This window comes from Salmo trutta, chromosome 12 (assembly GCF_901001165.1).
Source record: "Salmo trutta chromosome 12, fSalTru1.1, whole genome shotgun sequence".
Classification (NCBI taxonomy): Eukaryota; Metazoa; Chordata; class Actinopteri; order Salmoniformes; family Salmonidae; genus Salmo; species Salmo trutta.
The window spans coordinates 82,028,970-82,052,611 of NC_042968.1; the positions used below are offsets into that span (position 1 = coordinate 82,028,970).

The window sequence follows — 23,642 nt, forward strand, 5'->3', positions numbered from 1 at the left end:
TTTATTTGACACATGAACCTAATCCTCAACATCTGTTCTGCTCTGACAAATTCACTTTAGCAACAAGGCCCAAAATATGACACACATGTAGTGCCTTTAGAAAATATTCATACCCCTTGACTTATACCACATTTTGTTGGTGTTACAGCCTGAATTCAAAATGGATTAAATATTTTTCCCCTCCCCTATCTCCACACAATACCCCGTTATGACAAAGTGAAAACATGTTTTTAGAATTTTTTGCAAATGTATTGAAAATGAAATACAGAAATATGTAAGTATTCACACCCCTTTGCTATGGCACTCCAAATTGAACTCAGGTGCATCCAATTTCCTTTGATCATCCTTGTGATGTCGCTACAACTTGATTGGAGTCCAATTCAATTGTTTGGACATGATTTAGAAAGAAACACACCTGTCGTGCAAGGTTAGAGCGTGGGCCAGTAACCAAAGGTTGTTGGTTCAAATACTGGAGCTGACGAGGTCAAAAATATATAATCTGTCACTGTGCCCTTGAGCAAGGCACTTAACCCCAATTGCTCCAGGGGCACTGTACAATGGCTACCCTTACCGTGCGGGTGTCTCGGGGAGTTGGGAGGCGGGAGGCGGGCAAAAAACAACATTTAGATTACACACTTGCCTGCAACAGGACAGATATAAGCACCCCCCAAATTGTTATTATATAGAAGGTCCCACAGTTGTCAGAGTAGAAACTATACCATGAAGTCCAAGGACCTGTACACACAGTACCAGTCAAAAGTTTGGACACACCTACTCATTCAAGGGTTTTTCTTTATTTTGACTATTTTCTACATTGTAGAATAATAGTGAAGACATCAAAACTATGACATAACACATATGGCATCATGTAGTAACCAAAAAAAGTGTTAAACAAATAATTTATATTTGAGTTTCTTCAAAGTAGCCACCCTTTGCCTTGATGACAGCTTTGCACACGCTTGTCATTCTCTTAACCAGCTTCACCTGGAATGCTTTTCCAACAGTCTTGAAGGAGTTCCCACATATGCTGAGCACTTGTTGGCTGCTTTTCCTTCACTTTGCACCCCAAATAATCCCAAATCATCTCAATTGGGTTGAGGTCAGGTGATTGTGGAGGCCAGGTCATCTGATACAGCACTTCATCACTCTCCTTCTTGGTCAAATAGCCCTTACACAGCCTGGAGGCGTGTTGGGTCATTGTCCTGTTGAAAAACAAATGATAGTGGGACTAAGTGCAAACCAGATGGGATGGCGTATCGCTGCAGAATGCTGTGGTAGCCATGCTGGTTAAGAATTCTGAATAAATCACAGACAGTGTCACCAGCAAAGCTCCATCACACCTCCTCCATGGTGGTAAGCACACATGCGGAGATAATCCGTTCACATACTCTGCGTTTCTGAGGCTGGCAACTAAAGAATTTCTGCAATTTCTGAGGCTGGTAACTCTAAAGAACTTATCCTCTGCAGCAGAGGTAACTCTGGGTCTTCCTTTCCTGTGGTGGTCTTCATGAGAGGCAGTTTCATCATAGCGCTTGATGGTTTTTACAACTGCACTTGAAGAAACTTTCAAAGTTCTTGAAATTTTCCAGATTGACTGACCTTCATGTTTTAAAGTAATGATGGACTGTCCTTTCTCTTTGCTTATTTGAGCTGTTCTTGCCATAATATGGACTTGGTCTTTTACCAAATAGGGCTATCTTCTGTATACCACCCCTACCTTGTCACAACACAACTGATTGGCTCAAATGCATTAAGGAAAGAAGTTCCACAAATTAACTTTTAACAAGGCACACCTGTTAATTTAAATGCATTCCAGGTGACTACCCCATGAAGCTGGTTGAGAGAATGCCAATAGTGTGCAAAGCTTTCATCAATAAAAAGGGTGACTACTTTGAAGAATTTCAAAAATAAAATATATTTTGATTTGTTTAACACTTTTTTGGTTACTACATGATTCCCTATGTGTTATTTCCTTATTTTGATGTCTTCACTATTATTCTACAATGTAGAAAATAGTAAAAATAAATAAAAACCCTTGAATGAGTAGGTGTGTCCAAAGTTTTGACTGGTACTGTATATCTCTGAGATTGTGATGAGGCATATATCTGTGGAAGTGTTTAAAAATATTTCTAGAGTGTTGAAAGTTCCAAGAGCACAGTGGTCTCCATCATTGGGAAATTGAAAAAAATATGGAACTACCCAGACTCTGCCTAGTGCTAGCTGTCCGACCAAACTGAGCAACAAGGCAAGAACGACCTTGGTCAGGGAGGTGACCAAGAACCCAATGACCACTACAGAGTTCCTTGGCAGAGATGGGAGAACCTGCCAGAAGGACAACAGTCTCTACAGCACTTCACCAATCTGGGCTTTATGGGAGTGGCCAGACAGAAGCCACTCCTGAGAAAAAGCCACATGACAACAAACCTGGAGTTTGCAAAAAGGATGTGAAAGACTCAAGAGCATAAGGCAAAATATTCTGTGGTCTGAAGAGACAAACATTTAAATATTTGGCCTGAATGCCAAGCGCTATGTCTGGAAAAAAACAGGCACAACATCACCCGTCTAACACCATCCCTACTGTGGAGCATGGTGGTGGCAACATCATGCTATGGGGATGTTTTTCAGCGGCAGGGACTGGGAGACTGGTAAGGATAGAGAAAACAATGAATGGAGACAAATACAGGCAAATCCTTGATGTGAACCTGCTTCAGAGTGCAAACGACCTTAGACTGGGGTGAAGATTTACGTTCCAACAGGACAATGACCCCAAACATACAGGCAAAGGAATGCTGGAATGGCTTCAGAACAAGAATGTGAAAGTCCTTGAGTGGCCCTGCCAAAGCCCAGACTTGAATCCTATAAAAAAAATATGTGGGAAGACTTGAAGATTGCTGTTAACTGCCACTCCCCATCTAATTTAGCAGAATTTGAGAAAATCTGCAAGGAAGAATGGGAGAAAATCCCCAAATCCAGATGTGCAAAGCTGATACAGACATACCAAAGATGACTCAAAGCTGTAATCTCAGCCAAAGGTGCTTCTACAAAGTGTTGATTTAGGGGTGTGAATACTTATGTAAATGAGATATTTCTGTATTTCATTTTCAATAAATTTGCAACCATTTCTAAAAACATGTTTTCACTTTGTCATAATGGGATATTGTGTATCGATCGGTGGGGAAAAAATATTTAATACATTTTTAATTCAGGCTGTAACACAACTAAATGTGGAATAAGTCAAGGGGTATGAATACGTTCTGAAGGCACTGTATGCGTTGTCCACTAATCATAACCGTAAGTACGCAATTTCCTTCATTAACAGCTGAGAGCAAAAACCATTGATGATCATGCCAAAGCGGATTGATTGCATTCAGTCACCACAGCTTTCCTTGCTCATGCAGAGGGGAGGATTTAAACTTTTATGCAATCACTACATATTCAGAGACAAACAGTATTTCAATTTCAAGTAAGCGATTCATGCCATTGGTATTTACAAATACTCAAAATACAACCCTCATGGGGACTGGGGGGGAAATAACATGTAGCTAGCTAATCTTCCACTATTTCTGGACTCAAGTGAGAGTATTTACACTGAAGTGAATGGGAAAACAAACTGAATATATATATATATTTTTATTGCCATTATTAATTTGTGATTGTTTTAATAGTTGACACAATTATTACAGTTAATAGATTTTTTTATTGTTGAATTCACCATTTTATATTCGGATCTTATGGCTTTTTAATTTGGGGGCTTTTATTTTGAAGATGTCATTCCGGATATTCCGTCAGCACAGAAAACAAATGAACGTTTCTTCCATCCACGAATTTTGCTTTGAACGATGGCGTGCCCTTTTTTACGAGATCCAATTGACATCGGGGCACAAGTTGTGAGAAAAACAATACGAACTAAGCGTTTGTTCAAAGACAGACAAAATCCTCTAAGTTTTTCCGAAGAATACATTAACGAGAGGTATCACTTCTCGTCTCATTGTATAGTATACCTGGCGGATCTGTTGACACCTTCATTGAGAAACGATACACTCCGCAGCTGTGCGCTTACAGTAATGCAAACACTCTGCATTGGTTTACATTTTTTCGCGTGTGGAGAATATATGCATGCAGTCGGAGACGCTGAAAACTTGAGCAAATCCACAGTTTGTCGAGCCATACGGAGAGTATACATCGCACTGGCGAGAATTCTCCCTGATTTCGTGAAGTTCCCTGGTCATTGCTCTCAACAAGAAGTTAACGACGGCTTTTATAGAATAGCAGGTTATGTATTCTTTCATAGTAGGCTAATGCTTTTGTTAGTACTAGTAAGTTAAACTGTAAACTAGATAAATAATTCAACGCCTGTGATCGTTGCAGGACTACCTAATGTAATTGGTGTGGTGGACTCCACTCACATACCCATCAAAGCGCCTTCAGGACCAGAGGTATCTGATTATACTAATCAGAGATCATTTTACAGCATAAATGTGCAGGTAATATTGGGGAAGGTGTAAATGCATAACTGTGATAAAGAAATTCTATATTAAAAAAAATATATTCATAGAGAATCTCATTTGGAAACTCACTGCATTGTAAATCTTTTCCAGATGGTTTGTGATTCGCAATGTCTCATCACAAACATTGAGGCAAAGTGGCCTGGATCTGTGAATGACTTCCACATACTCCAAAAGAGTGTACTGTACCATCAGTTTCAGCAAGGTGACAACATTACACAATCACAAATGTTACAACTTCCAAGTTCTATGATTTCAGCATGTCTCTCTTACCTCCCCTACTTCTCAGGTTGTTTTGATGGGCAGCTTGTGGCTGACAATGAGTATCCCTGTCTTCCATTCTTGATGACACCATACCTGAATCCAAAACCAGGTGCAGAGAGCTGCTTCAATGAGGCACTGTACGAGACAAGAGCATGCATTAAGACAACATTCACTACGTTAAGGTCCCGATTTGGTTGTTTGAAGGGTCTCCGAGTGTCGCCACAGAGCGCGTGTGACATAATAGTGGGATGCATGGTCCTTCATAATGTTGCCATCATTCGTAAGGAGGCCCCACCCTGTTTCAGTTGGATGCCCCGGAAAAACCCAGAGCCTGTTCACTGTGAATACCAAGATGGTACAGCAATCAGGGATAGCATTGCTGCTGAGCTCTTTGTGTCATGCAGCCAGGTGTTTTGACAATTTCACACAATTACAATTTCCCCCTCTCAAAACTCTTCTGTAAAGGACTCTGGTAGGATACACTTGTGCTTCCTCGCCAAAAGGAGGCTATTGAGGAGGGGAGGACAGTCTTCCGTTTGCCTACTAACAAATTAACACGCTCCTCGACCACTTTCTGGGTCACGGGAGGTGGTTAGACTTTTACCCAAATGAGAAAAGGCCACTGACTACGTATAGACACTGTACCACTCCAGAGATATGCCCTCCAGAGATCAGTAAATGGTATCGGAAGAAGGAATCTGACACTTTTGGGGGGGAGGAACATTTATTCAAAAAGTAAAACTGAAAGATTGCAATAACTGTACATAAGCATGATTCATTTCCGTTCATGACTGCGAAGAAAAGAGAAACATGTAAACATGAGCGAAGGTTGAAAGAAATTTCATGAATAAGTCCAAAATTGGTTAAATTAGAAATATGACAACTGGTTGTTGAAGTGATGTGGATGGTTTTAGGTTAATTTACATTCTGAACAGCTATCCTGTTAGTTTTCCCCAATCCTGGGCCTTTTACCACCAAGTTTGACTTTGTTTATGCAAAAGTTCTAAGTTGATTGTTTATTTAACTGTCCTACAATTCTACTAAGATGATGCTGCTTGTGTGACATGACATCTTGTAAACATTAAGTTGTGGAACTTACATTTCATTGTTTCTCAAGTGGAACTTACATTTAATTGTTTCTCAAGTAATTTCATCTCCAATGACATCTTTTGCATCTTTAATCTCCTGTAGTCAATCTCCTGTTGCAAGTATTTCATATACAAGTCCTTCACTTTGACATTTGAGGGCTTTCTTGGTTTGTCCCCCTTAAAAACATTGATTTAATCAAATGCATAATTTGTATTAACGGCTGCCATTACACCCATCATTTTCTCAGTATATTGTATTCATAATGTAGAAATATTAGACCTTACATGGCAAAAAAAATTTTTTGGGGGTTCTTTTACCTCTCTGTCCCATGTTTTAGAAGTGGATGGTGTGGCCTCACGTGTGGTCTCGTTTATGCCTGGACCCTACGGAGGTGTAATGTTTAGGCCATTATCTTTATCAATGAGGTCTGATAACTGATTAGGCCACTTCCAGAATACTTTTTCACTTTATATAATAACTGTATACGCTTCAAGTACATTCATTTAACAAATTCCACTTGAACATTTTCCAACCACACATCTTTTCTGAATAAACCATATTAGGCCTACCTCATGTATAGAGGAATCTGACGTGATTTCTTCTGCATTGTCAATGTATACGACTGGTACCTGAAACATACAAAGTAGTCAAATTAACAAAAGTACGGTAGGCTGAGAAACAACTGCTTGAATGTTTTCTGTAGCTTTCGACAACTCACATTATTCGATGACACTTCGGACCCAGATTCTGCTATGATCTCCTCTGATGTCATGTGGTTTGCTAGCGCTGCAAATGTATAACGCTTGTGTTAAAACAATGGTGAGGTCAATGCCAGATCTAAAAAGACAGTGGTGACCCCAATGGATTAGACTTGCCTCTCACAAAGTTTGAGCAGGAGAGTGTTGACTCGAGTTCTGTGGAAGAGGTTTCCTCTGTGATACTGTCTATAGTGGAACAGAATTTATGGGTTTCAGCCATCAGGTCCTCTGCAGCAGAAAAGACAGGTTGCAGTGGGCCTTCCTTGGTCTTCCGCCTATCTGCTTTTTTGGCTGGAATCAGAGATTACATTGTAAATTAGTATCTTGACAAAATGTCACAGTGGAGTCTATGGGGCAGTGCACGGACTGTGCAGCTCACCTGTTTGTACCATGTTCTTGTATTTCACCTTGACCTGCAGCCAACTTCGTTTTACTCCAGATGGATTAACCCTGTCAGGTAGGTGAAATAGTTTAATCTGAATCAATGAGTAGTTACAACATCTTCTCTACACACAACAAATAGCCTATCCAAAAACTGGATTGTTTACTTTGTGTTTATGTGTAACTTTCATCTCCACTGACTGTTTGACTTGAAATTGCAATATTGTCGCAAGCCATTGGTTGACATCTTGCAATTTCAATGGATAACCATGGATGAGGGAAAGCAAGTAACCTTATCAGTTACCGTTATCTTTAGAATAAGGTTAGCTAGCTAGCTATACCAGCTGTTCGAAGATGCTGGTCAGACAGCTAACTTAGTTAGCTAAATTTGCTATCAGACAGGAATTACAAAGCCATTCATGGTTCCTTGTCAGACTGTACTGTAGCTAACTAACTACTGAACGTAGCTAGAGTAACAAGCTAGTTAGTCAGCCCACTTCTTTACACAGAGAGCTATCAACCAATTCATCACTAGCTAACTTAGTTAGCTAGCTACACTCACTGGGTACTGTATTTAAATGATATGGCAGCTAACGTTACTTACGCGTTGACTGAATCGGCAATTTTCTGCCATGCTGCCTGTCTCGCTTTACCAGCAGCAGTTGTATTATTTTTGTGATTGAAAATATGTTTTAGGTCCTCAAACCGCTGAAGTATAACTTGCTGCTCTGCAGCACTGAAAAAGGCTGCCCTATCTCCTTTTTCCATTTTTTTAAATCACGTGGTGTTGTCGTTGTCATGGAGACTTACACTTCCTCCTAGCTTAGGCTATTTATTTATCTTTATTATTTGAATATGATGCCCTACCTACACAGATTCTGAAAATGAAAGAAAAGTAGATGCATATGATATTGAGAAATGATATTGAGAAATTAAAAATATATGCCCTGTAAGAGGTATTGATCTTTATGTGCAAGCCCTGGCCTGTACAGGGTCCGTCTCGGAAATTTCAAACCTGTAACATTATTTTATTTGTTATTTTTATTTTAGAATTTTACATAATAGTTTTTTTCTTATTTTTAATTTATTTATTTAGATATTTTTTTACCCTTTTTTCTCCCCAATTTTGTGGTATCATGGTATCCAATTGGTTGTCTTGGACAGTCTTGTCTCATCGCTGCAACTCCTGTACGGACTCGGGAGAGGCGAAGGTCGAGAGCCGTGCGTCCTCCGAAAACACAAAACACACGAAACACAACCCAACCAAGCTTCTTGACCCAACCACTGCTTCTTGACACAATGTCCACTTAACCCGGAAGCCAGCCAATGTGTCGGAGGAAACACCTGGTATACCTGGCAACCGTGTCAGCGTGCATGTGCCCGGCCTGCCACAGGAGTCACTAGAGCAAATGGGACAAGGACATCACTGTCGGCCAAACCCTCCCCTAACCCGGACGACGCTGGGCCAATTGTGTGCCGCCCCATGGGTCTCCCGGTCGCGACAGAGCCTGGACTCGAACCAGGATCTCTAGTGGAACAGCTAGCAACTGCGATGCAGTGTCTTAGACCACTGCGCCACTCGGGAGGCCTAACCTGTAACGTTGTTAATGTGGGAGCCAGTCCTTCTGCCTAGGCCTAGGGAGACTAGCCTGGAGGTTAGAGTGTTGGGCCTGTAACCAAAAGGTTGTTGGTTCGAATACCTGAGCTGACAAGGTGAATCATTTGTTGATGTGCCTTTGAGCAATGCATTTAACCCTAATTTGCCTCAGGGGCGCTGTACTACTATGGCTGACCCTGTAAAACAACACATTTCACTGCACCTATCCAGTGTATGTGACAATGAAAAGAAAAAATAAATAAACATATTTAGTACACAACTTGTTTCAAGCAGACCACCATAGACCACCATAGTCCCGTGCCCAAGAACGCACTCACATCTGTAGCCATGAAAGGCTGGTCATGGCTCACATCAACACCCTCACCCTGGACCCGTTCACTCCAATTCACATACCACCCTAACACAGATGATGTAATCTCTATTGCAACCAACACTGCCCTCACCCATCTGGACAAAATACCTATGTAATAATGCTGTTCATTGACTAAATACAGCTCAGGAATTCAACGCCATAGTCCCCTCCAAGCGCAGGACCCTGGGACTGAACACCTCTTTCTGCAACTAGATCCTAGACTTCCTGGCAGGATGCCCTCAGGCGGTTAGGGTGGGCAACAACACATCAGGGGTGTGTGCTTAGTCCCCTACTGCACTCCCTGTTCACCCACGACTGCATGGCCACACCAATCAAACACAGGGCATGCACCAGAACGAATCAGTTGGAATGGCCTTTGACCTCCATAGGTGGCACATTTTTTCACGGGACCTCCAATGTGTGCACAGGCTTGCTTGCGGGTTCACCATTTTTTAAATGGATGTAATAGTAAAGACCATAGGCAGTTCCTGAGTTTCAAGTTTGTGGAAGCTTACAATTTATCTTACCATTTCAACCGATCTGTGTGGCAGTTATGATTATTTTTATATGCGCATTTTTGTGGAATAGTTTCATTTCAATAATAATGTTTCAAAATCATTGTCACATGGTTAATCATAAAAATCTGAAGTCAAATGATAAAAATCGGAAAGTTAAAATTCAACTAAGCCGAGAGAACCAGCCTCATATGGACACATTGATACACTGTGATCCATTGTCGGCTAAATAAATAAGAGCATAGAACTCAGAGATAGCCTATGGCCAATGCAGCAGTAGGGCTATAACGTATATAGTCAACTAAGTAAAATACATAGGCCTAAAGCAAACAAATAAAAACAGTAGAAAATATTATGGTTCTTTCAATCACATTCATCTCTCGACTCTGCCTGTCTACTTCCCTTTCTATCTGTCTTAACTTGAGCTATTGCTAGTGAAGTGCAACATTGTAATAAATATTCACTGGGTTCGCTGGAAGCTGTCGCTAGCAAATTTGACATTTTTTTCAACTAGCCTATTCCGGGCGCTCAGAGTCTCCTGTGTCAGTGAGCTCAGGACAGACATGTGTTTTTTATGACGTTTCCACTGGATATATCCCGTACAAAAAAGCTAGTTTTGAAACTGCAGTAAAAGTGCACTAACTGCAGTTGACTGTGGTATTTTGGACAGAGTCATATCAAAATTACTGCAGTAAAAAAATTGCAGCATACTGCAGTTATAATGCACTCCTGATATTTTGGTCTTTCCCAACGAGGTTTGGTGATTATCGAGGTCGGGAGTGTTGGCTAAGTCATCCTACCTGGTGAAGTATTTTGAATGATTTTATTTAGACAGGAGTAATTATATAATTTTGGCGAAACATCCATTTATTTTAGGGCAATCCAGCATCCTGACAGTGCACTGTGCACCCGCTAACTATCTTTTCCAATTCTGACTCTTTTGGTCCAGACAGCATCAGATACATTGTCTAAACATACTGAGACAGAGGGGCACCGTTTCCCTTGCTCTGATGCTTTTACAATGTCTGGTTTCTCTGTCCTAATAATGTTGAGGGAGTGTGTTCGCCTGAGCACACACAGAAGTAGGCATGCTGCATACAAAAGTAGGAAAGTGCCCATTTTTTAAGATGTGATTCTTAATTAACTATTTATTCAAAACAAATTCTTATTTACAATGAAGGCCTACCAAACGGCAAAGGCCATCTGCTGGGACCGGGGCTGGGATAAAAAAAAGAAGAAAAAAGGACAAAACACACATCATGACAAGAGACACACCACAACACTACATAAAGAGAGACCTAAGACAACAACACAGCACGGCAGCAACACATGACAACAACACGGTAGCAACACAACATGGCAGGTGCACAACATGGTAGCAGCACAAAACATGGTACACACACTATTGGGCACAGACAACAGCACAAAGGGCAAGAAGGTAGAGACAACAATACATCACGCGAAGCAGCCACAAGTGTCAGTAAGCGTGTTCATGATTGAGTCTTTGAATGAAGAGATAAAACTGTCCAGTTTGAGTGTTTTTTGCAGCTCGTTCCAGTTGCTAGCTGCAGCAAACTGAAAAGAGGAGTGACCCAGGGATGTTTGTGCTTTGGAGATCTTTAACAGAATGCGACTGGCAGAACGGGTGTTGTATGTAGAGGATGAAGGCTGCAGTAGGTATCTCAGATAGGGGAGAGTGAGGCCTAAGATCATTTTATAAATAAGCATCAACCAGTGGGTCTTGCGATGGGTAAACAGAGATGACCAGTATAGAGTGGAGTGATGTGTCCTATAAGGAGCATTGGTGGCAAATCTGATAGCCGAATGGCAAAGAATATCTTGCCACTCGAGAGCACCCTTACCTGCCGATCTATAAATTACGTCTCCGTAATCTAGCATGAGTAGGATGGTCATTTGAATCAGGGTTAGTTTGGCCCCTGGGGTGAAAGAGGAGCAATTACGATAGAGGAAACCAAGTCTAGATTTAACCTTAGCCTGCAGCTTTGATATGAGCTGAGAGAAGGACACTGTACCGTCTAGCCATACTCCCATGTACTAGTATGAGGCAATGTCTGATTTCTGGTTGTCATAACTCCCCACGTCCACCACTAATAAGATGAGCTTCTCAATAATTTTTTCTTCACCTCACACAGTAAATCAACAAAGTCTGTTTGTTTTTTACATCCATTGGCAATGATAGTTCCTCAGTATTTGAAAAATCTTTCCAACACCAAGCCTCGGTGTGAAAGAGCAAAATATATTGATCTGATGATTCCATATGTCCAGAGAAAACTTCCTAAAAAAAAACAGCTGTCCTGAGCTTACTGGTGTGGGAAACTCAGAGTGCCGGGAATAGGCTAGTTGATACAATGTTGCAAGTTCGCTACAGTGACAAATTCAGGCTGGACCCAGTTGATGATTTAAAACAATGTTGCACTTCACTAGCAATAGCTCAAGTCAAGAAAGAGAGAAAGGAAGTCAGACAGGTGGAGTAGAGCGATGAATGTGACTGAAAGAGACAGAATTTTCATCAGGGTATTTTCTACTGTTTTTATTTGTCAGCTTTAGGCTTTAGTTGAAGATGGATCACAGTGTATCAATGTGTCCATATGGCAGAGGTTGGTGCTCTTGCCTTAGATTAATTTTAATTTAGAGATTTTTATAATTTACTTCAGATTTTTATTATTAACCACGTGACAATGATTTTGAGAAATGTAAATTGTATTATTGAAATTAAGTTGTTCCATGAAAATGCATATATACAAATAATCATAACTGGCACTCAGATCGTTAGAAATGGTAGGATAAATTGTAAGCTTCTCCAAACTTGAAATTCACGAGCTGCCTGGTCTTTACTATAACACCCATCAACAACAAACAAAGTGAAAAACGTGCCCGCCTATGGAAATCAACGGCTCATTCAACTGATTTGTTGTGGCCAGATATGGTCTACACATACTGAGACAGAGGGGCGCTGTTTCGCTCAGTCGGATACTTAAACTAAGATTGATGCGTCTTTCTGTTGGCGCGGTCAAATAAATGATCAATATTTTATTTGGATGGGCAAGAAGGTACGGTAGGGCAGACAAGGCCCCCTAAGACCCACCCATAATGCATAATCATGTTTGCTGACCACACAACGGTGGTAGGACTAATCACAGATGATGATGATGAGACAGCCTATAGGGAGGAGGCCAGGACAACAACCTCTCCCTCAACGTCAGCAAGACAAAGGAGCTGATTGTGGATTACACAAAACGGAGGGGCGAGCACATCCCCATCCACATCGATGGGGCTGTAGTGGCGCAAGTAGAGAGCTTCAAGTTCCTCGGTGTCCACATAAATAAGGAATTAACATGGTCCGCACACACCCACACAGTTGTGAAGAGGGCACGACAGCGTCTCTTCCCCCTCAAGAGGCTGAAAAGATTTGGCATGGGCCCTCAAATCTTCAAAAAGTTCTACAGCTGCACCACTGAGATCATCTTGACTAGCTGCATCACCGCTTGGTATGGCTACTGCAAGCCACTACAGAGGGTGGTGAGTAAGGCCCAGTACATCACTGTGGCCGAGCTCCCTGCCATCCAGGACCTCTATGCCAGGTGGTGTCAGAAGAAGGCCTAAACAAATGGTCAAAGATTCCAGCTACCCAAGCCATAGACTCTTGTCTCTGATAACGCACAGCAAGCAGTACCAGTGCATCAAGTCTGTAACCAACAGGACCCTGAACAGCTTCTACCCCCAAGCCATAAGACTGCTAAACAAGACTGCTAAATAGCTAATCAAATGACTACCTACTGCCACTGTCTTATCTATCCTGTTGCCGAGTAACTTTAACCCTACCTATATGTACATAGCTACCTCAATTACCTCATACCCCTGTACATCAACTCTATACTGGTACTCCCTGTACATAGCCATGTTATTACCTCGTACCCCTGCACATTGACTCTGTACTGGTACTCCCTGTACATAGCCATGTTATTACCTCGTACCCCTGCACATCGACTCTGTACTGGTACTCCCTGTACATAGCCATGTTATTACCTCGTACCCCTGTACATCAACTCTGTACTGGTACTCCCTGTACATAGCCATGTTATTACCTCGTACCCCTGCACATCGACTCTGTACTGGTACTCCCTGTACATAGCCATGTTATTACCTCGTACCCCTGTACATCAACTCTGTACTGGTACTCCCTGTACATAGCCATGTTATTACCTCGTACCCCTGTACATCAACTCTGTACTGGTACTCCCTGTACATAGCCATGTTATTACCTCGTACCCCTGTACATCAACTCTGTACTGGTACTCCCTGTACATAGCCATGTTATTACCTCGTACCCCTGTACATCAACTCTGTACTGGTACTCCCTGTACATAGCCATGTTATTACCTCATACCCTTGTACATCAACTCTGTACTGGTACTCCCTGTACATAGCCATGTTATTACCTCGTACCCCTGCACATCGACTCTGTACTGGTACTCCCTGTACATAGCCATGTTATTACCTCGTACCCCTGCACATCGACTCTGTACTGGTACTCCCTGTACATAGCCATGTTATTACCTCGTACCCCTGCACATCGACTCTGTACTGGTACTCCCTGTACATAGCCATGTTATTACCTCGTACCCCTGTACATCAACTCTGTACTGGTACTCCCTGTACATAGCCATGTTATTACCTCATACCCCTGTACATCAACTCTGTACTGGTACTCCCTGTATATAGTCATGTTATTTTTTTACTTGTCATTGTTATTCGTTATTCACTGTGTATTTATTCCTTGTGTCATTATTTCAATTATTTTTTTAAATCTTTAACTCTACATTGTTGAAAAAGGACCCGTAAGTCAGCATTTCACTGTTAGTCTACACCTGTTGTTTATGAAATATTTAACAAATACAATTTCATTTGATTTGAGGACCAGACTGTAGCCCTACCTGAACCTTTCCTTCCTGATAGAGTTTAGAGCAGGGGTGTGCGACTGGTGGCCCGTGCCCCCCTTTTGATGGCAAATGTGGAAAAATGTGCGGAATTGCAGAACACTACACTGTAGCTTATAAATGGCAACATTTTCTCTACACCGCATGGCAAAATATGTAGGATTGTTTGTGGCCCCCACCCCCATCAAAGTTGCTCATCCTTCACGTAGAGACTTCTACCCACAGAATTACACTGAACAAAAATATAAATGCAACATGCAACAATTTCAAAGATTTTACTGAGTTACAGTTCATATAAGGAAATCAATCAATTGAAATAAATTAATTAGCCTCTAATCTATGGATTTCACATGACTGAGATTACAGATATGCATCTGTTGGTCACAGATACCTTAAAAAATGGTAGGGGCGTGGATCAGAAAACCAGTTCTTATCTGGTGTGACCGCCATTTGACTTATGCAGCGCGACACATCTCCTTCACATAGAGTTGATCAGGCTGTTGATTGTGGCCTGTGGAATGGTGTCCCACTCCTTTTGGCTGTGGGAAGTTGCTGGATATTGGTGGGAACTGGAACACGCTGATTCAGAGCATCCCAAACATGCTCAATGGGTGACATGTCTGGTGAGTATGCAGGCCATGGAAGAACTGGGACATTTTCAGCTTCCAGGAATTGTGTACAGATCCTTGTGACATGGGGCCAGGCATTATCATGCTGAAACATGAGGTGATGGCGGCAGATAAATGTCAGGACAATGGGCCTCAGGATCTTCTCACGATATCTCTGTGCATTCAAATTGCCATCAATAAAATGCAACCAGGATTCATCCATGAAGAGCACACTTCTCCAGCATGCCAGTAGCCATCGAAGGTGAGCATTTGCCCACTGAAGTCGGTTACAATGCCGAATTGCAGTCAGGTCAAGACTCTGGTGAGGAAGATGATAACGCAGATGTTCTTCCCTGAGACGGTTTCTGACAGTTTGTGCAGAAATTCTTCGGTTGTGCAAACCCACAGTTTCAACAGCTGTCCGGGTGGCTGGTCTCAGACGATTAGGTGAAGAAGTCGGATGTGGAGGTACTGGGCTGGCGTGGTTACACGTGGTCTGCGGTTGTGAGGCCGTTTAGACGTACTGCCGAATTCTCTAAAATGACATTGGAGGCTGCTTATGGTAGTTAATGAACATTCAAATCTCTGGTAACAGCTCTGGTAACAGCTCTGGTGTACATTCCTGCAGTCTGCATGCTCCCTCGAAACTTGAGACATCTGGGGCATTGTGTTGTGGGATAAAACTGCACATTTTAGAGTGGCCTTTTATTGTCCCGGGCACAAGGTGCACCTGAGTAATGATCATGCTGGTTAATCAGCTTCTTGATATGCCACACCTGTCAGGTGGATGGATTATCTTGGCAAAGGAGAAATGCTCACTAACAGGGATGTAAACAAATTTGTTTGCAAAATTTGAGAGAAATAAGCTTTTTGTTGTTGTGCATATGGAACATTTCCGGGTTATTTTATTTCAGCTCATGAAACATGGGACCAACACTTTACATGTTGCATTTATATTTTGGTTCAATATAGAATGAGAGTCTATTGCTTCTTTTGTGACAGTCTCTAACACAAGACTGCACATTTTAGAGATTGGACAGCACTGCCTGAAATAGCCTATGCATATTTTTACCATTAGCTTATAACAGTACATTGTAAAACTTTTTTTGGACACATTTTTGATTTGATGAGTGATTTTCACTGACAAATCGATGAGTCGGCAACACGGAAGTGACGTTTGATGCCATGCCATTGGTTGTTTCTTTGGCGACCCATTTAAAATCCATTTGTCTACTCTCTTTAGCTACGGATATTGTTGAATCGTAAGTTATTTAGCTAAATATATTATGTATCGTTTTTGGTTAGATAACATAACTAACGTCTTATGTAATAATTATGTGTCATGATGAGTAAGCTATAGTAGCGCGCTAATAATCTCTAGCTAGCTAGCTAAATAGCTAGACAACAACATAAAAAATCTACAGTAGCTAGCTAACGGTAGCTAACTACATCACTCAGTATCTATCTACGTTTAACTGATGTAGGTCTGCTCCTGCTCTAACGAAAATATTTAGCTAACAACATCATGTGTTTCCCCCCTCCCACGTAGCCTACCGATGGATCGTTGCAGTTTATCTATGCCTGGCCCTCACTCACCGGACTACCATGCCTCCCCAATGTCAGAACTCGCCAACTGCTTTACGGGACTCCGCGCCTTTCACACAGGGTAAAAGCTATTATCCTCGAACTACATTAGTTGGCTAACTGATTTCATGTGTGGGTGGCTATCTGACACTCGAGGGAAAGGCTACCGGACACTCATACTCTGCCATGATCATGTGCCATGTTTACATGGATTGTGAATAAGATTAGACAAGGATTGAGAGTCCAAAATGCCTTGCAGAAATAAACTGCACTCATGGTCATTATACTACTATATTTACCCATGTTTATCTTATACATCACCTGCATTACTCAGTGACACTCCTCGGAGATGTCTGGACCTGTCCAACCTCAGCACTGGGAGTGTAGACGATGCCGCTGCACAGGGATCACCACACAAAGGTGAGCAATGCTTTTTGCATACCGTAGGTATAGTCATTCACAACAACAACAACAAAAAGCAACCCAGGGGGACACCCCAAAGAGAAATCAGAGGTGACAATGGCAAGGCAAAACTCCCAAGGTATAAACCTTGGGAGGAACCAGGCTCCTCTTCTCTTGACTGGGTTGAAGTTCAGAGTGTGACTATCTTATCTATGCTGGTGTGCAATGCATATTCTCTCCACCAACTTAGGTAGGTACTGTAGCAGAGGCTTTTCACTTTCAGCTACTTTTTGCACCATTTTTAATTTCAGTTGACACTGCTTTTAAACTTTTGTTTGTCTTTGATTGTCATTGCATTTTTGAGGCCATCGCAACATATTGTTTTCACTCCGTCCTCACCATTTTTATTTGCACATTATTTCCTGCTGGTTTGCAGACAAGCCTACTTCTCCAGTGGCCTTGGACTCTCCCGCACCAAGGTACCAGGCTTATTCCTCTCACCTTCAAGGACACCAACTTGAACCCTGTGTTTAAAATAATATATGCCATTTAGCAGACACTTTTATCCAAAGTGATTTAGTCATGCATGCATACATTTTACGTATGGGTGGCCCCGGGAGTTGAACCCACAAACCTGGCATTGCAATCCCCATGCTCCAAACATTCTGGAAACACAAATATGATTGTTATCATTTGTGGAGGGATGAGTACCTGCTCCCCATGGGCCCTGTGGATGACAGTGGTACTGTGTTGCTACCTGCATCATCCAAAGTAATGTTCTCATTTGTTCCAGGAACAGTCGCATGAAGACGTTGCAGTCCTTCCTGGTAAAGAACAGTCTATGGATTTACTCTCCATTGGGTTTTGTATGATTATCTCAGTGTGAGTTTAATTAACACACTCTTTCTTCTGTCTCTTAGCCCAGGTTGCTGTGTAGCAGTCCAAAGTTTCACCCCAGTGAACGTCCATTCAGTAACAAGGAGAATGTGAGTGGATGTATTTTCACATTCAGGGTTATGCATGATTAACTTATATTCACATGCAAATGCTGTCCAGTTTCTTCTACTACAATACCCTATTTCAATTGTGCCATCAGAGATTGCAGCTCTCAAGGGCATATACCGTACAAAATTCGTGAAATCTATAAAGGGGGTGGCAGGTAGCCTAGCGGTTAGAGCGTTGGGCCAGTAACCGAAAGGTTGCTGGATCAAAACCCCGAGCTGACAAGGTAAAAATCTGTCATTCTGCCCCTGAACAAGGCAGTTAACCCACTCTTCCCCGGTAGGCCGTCATTGTAAGTAAGAATTTGTTCTTAACTGACTTGCCTAGTTAAACAAAGTGTCTAGTAACAGCTCAGTGCCCTTTGTGGCTTATTCAATTATGGCCACTAGATGACAGTATGCGATTGCTCAATTTTCTTCACCTCTTGCTCTTGTATAGCCATGTGACTTCCAGACCTAGAGCAACAGCACTATGCTGTAACATTGTGGGAGGCAACCTGTCTTTCTAGAGACTACCTCTTGTTGCATGTAACAGAGAATTGCATGTAGGATGTGTTTTTGAGGAGTTACTCAACGCATTCTCTCTCTCTCTCACCTGAATTACAATTACTGCTGTGTTTTTTTTTTTTAATGTTCAGGTGGCCCCAGGGCAGAGAGCGCAGGGCAAGCCAGAGTGTTTGCTGCCTGCTCCAGACTCCCAGCTCCAAGGTGATGGTGAGCCCTGTGCCCGCTGGAGCCCCATCTTCCCTGCACCTCTCTCGCGAACCCAGCACTCCCCAGGGGATGCAGATGGATTCATGGAAATCCTGGAGCAGGAAGCTGATGAGGTGATTTGGATCTCATAGACTGACATCTTTACCTCTTGTCCCATTCTGTTAATCCATGTCACTGAACGGTTCATGCAGCGAGGTCTGCACCAGTGTGACTCCTGCTCCTGTATTCAATGAACAGTTCAATCTCGGTTGCTACATCTTTAATGCTCCCTACTACTACTTATGTTTTTTTCTGTCTTCCAACATGACTCCTTTCTTTATTTTGAATATCTCCACTGCCCTTTCCTCATGTCCATTGTCTCCCCCAGGGTTCTATTGCTGTCGCCATGTCATGTAGCATGGCACAGTTGCTGTCTGAGCCCCTCATGAACCAGGAAGTGGATCTCTCCTCTGTAAGTCTCCTCTTCTCCCATCATCACTCACATCCACAAACTTGCAGTTGATTTGAACTTTACTTGGGCGCGAGGAGTAACAGGACATGTACCTTCACTAGGTTTCAGTGTGTCGCCAGGGGGGACGCCGTCTCTTCCGATCCCCTTCCATGCCAGAGCGGTTGGCACGTCCACTGAAACGCACCTCCACCTCCCCCTCCCCAGCCAACCCCCGGCCACTCAAACGACACTGCACCTTCTCCGCCGTCTCAGAGGAGGTGGGCCAGGGAGAGGGAGACCAAGGGGCTGGAATCAACAATGATAGGAGGGTAAGGGTGGGTCAGGAGTGCTACGCTGTATATTAGTAGGGGAGGAGGGTTGTAAAGGCAGTGGTGGGGAGGGAGAGAGGAGGGTTGTGAAGGTAGAGGGGGAGAGAGGAGGGTTGTGAAGGCAGTGGTGGGAAGGGAGAGAGGAGGATTGTAAAGGTAGAGGGGGAGAGAGGAGGGTTGTGAAGGTAGAGGGGGAGAGAGGAGGGTTGTGAAGGTAGAGGGGGAGAGAGGAGGGTTGTGAAGGTAGAGGGGGAGAGAGGAGGGTTGTGAAGGTAGAGGGGGAGAGAGGAGGGTTGTGAAGGTAGAGGGGGAGAGAGGAGGGTTGTGAAGGTAGAGGGAGGCGGGTTGTGAAGGTAGAGGGGGAGGGAGGAGGGTTGTGAAGGTAGAGGGGGAGGGAGGAGGGTTGTGAAGGTAGAGGGGGAGGGAGGAGGGTTGTGAAGGTAGAGGGGGAGGGAGGAGGGTTGTGAAGGCAGTGGTGGGTTGTGAAAGTAGAGGGGGACAGAGGAGGGTTATAGAGGGGGAGGGAGGAGGGTTGTGAAGGCAGTGGTGGGGAGGGAGGAGGGTTGTGAAGGTAGAGGGGGACAGAGGAGGGTTGTAAAGGTAGAGGGGGACAGAGGAGGGTTGTGAAGGTAGAGGGGGACAGAGGAGGGTTGTGAAGATAGAGGGGGAGAGAGGAGGGTTGTGAAGGTAGAGGGGGAGGGAGGAGGGTTGTGAAGGGGGAGAGAGGAGGGTTGTGAAGGTAGAGGGAGGAGGGTTGTGAAGGTAGAGGGAGGAGGGTTGTGAAGGGAGGAGGGTTGTGAAGGTAGAGGGGGAGAGAGGAGGGTTGTGAAGGTAGAGGGGGAGAGAGGAGGGTTGTGAAGGCAGTGGTGGGGAGGGAGGAGGGCTGTGAAGGTAGAGGGGGACAGAGGAGGGTTGTGAAGGTAGAGGGGGACAGAGGAGGGTTGTGAAGGTAGAGGGGGAGAGAGGAGGGTTGTGAAGGTAGAGGGAGGAGGGTTGTGAAGGTAGAGGGAGGGAGGAGGGTTGTGAAGGTAGAGGGAGGCGGGTTGTGAAGGTAGAGGGGGAGAGAGGAGGGTTATGAAGGTAGAGGGGGAGGGAGGAGGGTTGTGAAGGTAGAGGGGGAGGGAGGAGGGTTGTGAAGGCAGTGGTGGGGAGGGAGAGAGGAGGATTGTGAAGGTGGGGAGAGAGAGGAGGGTTGTGAAGGTAGAGGGGGAGGGAGGAGGGTTGTGAAGGTAGAGAGGGGAGGGAGGAGGGTTGTGAAGGTAGAGGGGGAGGGAGGAGGGTTGTGAAGGTAGAGGGGGAGGGAGGAGGGTTGTGAAGGTAGAGGGGGAGGGAGGAGGGTTGTGAAGGTAAAGGGGGAGGGAGGAGGGTTGTGAAGGGGGAGGGAGGAGGGTTGTGAAGGGGGAGGGAGGAGGGTTGTGAAGGTAGAGGGGGAGGGAGGAGGGTTGTGAAGGTAGAGGGGGAGGGAGGAGGTTTGTGAAGGTAGAGGGGGAGGGAGGAGGGTCGTGAAGGTAGAGGGGGAGGGAGGAGGGTCGTGGAGGTAGAGGGGGGGGAGGAGGGTCGTGGAGGTAGAGGGGGGGTCGTGGAGGTAAAGGGGGGAGGGTCGTGGAGGTAGAGGGGGGGAGGATTGTGAAGGTAGGGGGGAGGGAGGGAGGGTCGTGAAGCTAGAGGGAGGGGGGAGGGAGGGTCGTGAAGCTAGAGGGAGGGGGGAGGGAGGGTCGTGACGCTAGAGGGGGGGAGGGAGGGTCGTGAAGCTAGAGGGGGAAGGAGGGTTGTGAAGCTAGAGGGTTGTGGAGGAGGAAGGAGGGTTGTGAAGCTAGATGGGGGGAAGGAGGGTTGTGAAGCTAGATGGGGGGAAGGAGGGTTGTGAAGCTAGAGGTGGGGGAAGGAGGGTTGTGAAGCTAGAGGGGGGAAGGAGGGTTGTGAAGCTAGAGGGGGAAGGAGGGTTGTGAAGCTAGAGGGGGGGAAGGAGGGTTGTGAAGCTAGAGGGGGGAAGGAGGGTTGTGAAGCTAGATGGAGGGGGGGAGGGTTGTGAAAATAGACGGAGGGGGGGAGGGTTGTGAAGCTAGACGGAGGGGGGGAGGGTTGTGAAGGTTGAGGGGAGAGAGAAGGGTGGTTGTGAAGGTAGGGGGGGAAGGAGGGTTGTGAAGCTAGACGGAGGGTTGTGAAGCTAGACGGAGGGGGGGAGGGTTGTGAAGGTTGAGGGGGAGGAGGGTAGTTTCTCTTCTGACTCGTATTCCACTCACTAGCAGCACCTGCATAAGAGGACCCACTCTTTGTGTGACGTGGAGCAACAGCTGGGTGGGGATGGGATCAATGCAGAACTCATTGGAGACTTCAGCAAGGTAGTATATTGAGACTACAACTAGTTATCCACACTAAAAACAGTTTCACAATCACATGGTCCTTTGAATTAAAATGACTGTTGCATTTTAGGTGCATGCCCTACCCACTGTGACAGGGAGACATCAAGGCTTGAAGTACATCACGGTTGACACAGTAAGCCCAATGATATGTAGCGTGCCAAACAGTGCATGTTACAGGAAGAGCAATTATATTAACAACAAAATCGCAATTCTCTCATTGTCCCAGATGAGTGCTCTTCTGGAAGGGAAGTTCAGCTGTTTGGTTGAGTCTTTTGTCGTGGTGGACTGCCGCTACCCTTATGAGTATCAGGGAGGACACATTAAGGTGAGAGATAAACAGAATTAGTCCCTGGACAGTTCTGACATTTTTTTTATCTCAATGTGGGAGATGGTACTGTGTTCTTCTGAGTTAGTGTTATCCCTGACTTCACCTGCAGGGGGCGCTGAGCCTTCCCAACACAGACAAGGCAGTGGATCAACTGCTATCCCAGAGGCTAAAAGCCCACTCTCCTGATAAGAGGCTTGTGCTAGTGCTGCACTGTGAATTCTCCTCCGAAAGAGCACCCAGAACGTGAGACATGCAGACCTTTCAGTCGTGTGTGTGTGTGTGTGTGTGTGTGTGTGTGTGTGTGTGTGTGTGTGTGTGTGAGTGAAATCAGCAGAAATTAGGCTTTTCTGCATGTATTCCATTTGAGATTAAGTCCTTCCTCATGAGCGAGTGTCCGTCTCACTCTGTAGGTGTCACCTCCTGCGCAGTGTGGACCGCAGTATGAACGAGTACCCAGCCCTGCACTACCCTGAGCTCTATGTCCTCAAAGGTGGCTACAGAGACTTCTATCACTCTCACCAGGTATGAACCTGACAATACAGAAATGGACTGTGGTCTGTTAGGCTAGGCTGTAGTCAGTTTATTTCACACTCCCCTGGTCTCCTCTGTCTGTCTGTGTGTCTGTCAGGAGCACTGTGAGCCCCAGTCCTACTGCCCCATGCACCACGAGGACCACAGAGAGGAGCTTCTGCGGTGCCGCACACACAGCAGAGCCTTGGCCGAGGAGCGCCGCAGACGCCACCACATTCAAACTCTCGTCAAACTCAAACTCTGAGGCAGTCATGTTGGGGGGGGAGAAGAACAGCCACTCAGAGGGACAGCTGAGTCCAAACGGTGACCTAAAGATTGTCAATTTAATTATCGTTGTCAAAAGAATGTGTGATAACAAATTGGCCTTTTTGTTGTTTGACAGCTTTACAAATATAACCTTTTTCATATGCTGCCATGGAAACTGTGCATATGTGAGCACTGCTGCCTAGTTTTGTCTATTTTCTTTGGATGGCCATGAATAATAACAACACTGTCCACGCATATTCATTACTGCCTGCCAGTTGAACAGGATATGTAATCCACTGATCTCACTGTCTTTTAATTACAGTAGAGTCCCCCGGTTAAGGGCTTTCATTTTTCAGCTTTTGATATTGCTTTAATTTCATTTCCACATTGTAGAGCAGAAAGGGTGGCATTATTTCCAGTGTCAATCATGGATATATATTTGTATTATTATTATTGGGGATCATGATTTTATTCTAACTGTTCTGAATAACACTTTCTTTTTTTTAACCAGGGTGAATGACCTTGGAGTTTAGGTTGAATATGTTTTTAAATAACTTAGTTTTTAATGTTTTGATTGTCAGGTAGTTGAAAATTAATTTCTGCATTAACAATGATGTATAATTAAAAAACACACCCATTAAAATAGTTACATTTTGTTGTATCATA

General features: G+C 44.1%; 3 protein-coding genes across 8 annotated transcripts; 2 read left to right on the forward strand and 1 right to left on the reverse strand.

Moving 5' to 3' along the window:
* Positions 1–3,790: 3,790 nt before the first annotated feature.
* Positions 3,791–6,435, forward strand: LOC115204422 (putative nuclease HARBI1). 2 transcript variants are annotated; one of them, XM_029769971.1, is made up of 4 exons: positions 3,791–4,272; positions 4,369–4,484; positions 4,599–4,710; positions 4,795–6,435. In XM_029769971.1, the coding sequence occupies exons 1-4, from the start codon at positions 3,840–3,842 to the stop codon at positions 5,184–5,186; spliced, it is 1,053 nt and encodes a 350-aa protein (XP_029625831.1). In that variant the 5' UTR covers positions 3,791–3,839; the 3' UTR covers positions 5,187–6,435. The 2 variants fall into 2 exon arrangements, with proteins under 2 accessions (XP_029625831.1, XP_029625830.1); XM_029769970.1 differs by having other exon boundaries at positions 4,599–6,435.
* si:ch211-107p11.3 (GT1 domain-containing protein) lies at positions 5,475–7,780 on the reverse strand. 2 transcript variants are annotated; one of them, XM_029769973.1, is made up of 8 exons: positions 7,602–7,780; positions 6,996–7,066; positions 6,734–6,907; positions 6,577–6,644; positions 6,428–6,487; positions 6,176–6,241; positions 5,897–6,034; positions 5,475–5,560 (listed from the first exon to the last, which is right to left on the reverse strand). In XM_029769973.1, the coding sequence occupies exons 1-8, from the start codon at positions 7,763–7,765 to the stop codon at positions 5,555–5,557; spliced, it is 747 nt and encodes a 248-aa protein (XP_029625833.1). In that variant the 5' UTR covers positions 7,766–7,780; the 3' UTR covers positions 5,475–5,554. The 2 variants fall into 2 exon arrangements, with proteins under 2 accessions (XP_029625833.1, XP_029625832.1); XM_029769972.1 differs by having other exon boundaries at positions 5,475–6,034.
* An 8,419-nt stretch (positions 7,781–16,199) lies between these two features.
* Positions 16,200–23,642, forward strand: LOC115204425 (M-phase inducer phosphatase 1-A). Of its 4 annotated transcripts, none has more exons than XM_029769974.1 (15): positions 16,200–16,310; positions 16,598–16,714; positions 16,967–17,052; positions 17,471–17,513; positions 17,828–17,861; positions 17,955–18,020; positions 18,674–18,862; positions 19,117–19,200; positions 19,302–19,508; positions 21,755–21,850; positions 21,942–22,004; positions 22,098–22,196; positions 22,309–22,442; positions 22,610–22,721; positions 22,828–23,642. In XM_029769974.1, the coding sequence occupies exons 1-15, from the start codon at positions 16,234–16,236 to the stop codon at positions 22,972–22,974; spliced, it is 1,554 nt and encodes a 517-aa protein (XP_029625834.1). In that variant the 5' UTR covers positions 16,200–16,233; the 3' UTR covers positions 22,975–23,642. The 4 variants fall into 4 exon arrangements, with proteins under 4 accessions (XP_029625834.1, XP_029625835.1, XP_029625836.1 ...); XM_029769975.1 differs by having other exon boundaries at positions 21,758–21,850; XM_029769976.1 differs by having other exon boundaries at positions 19,302–19,457.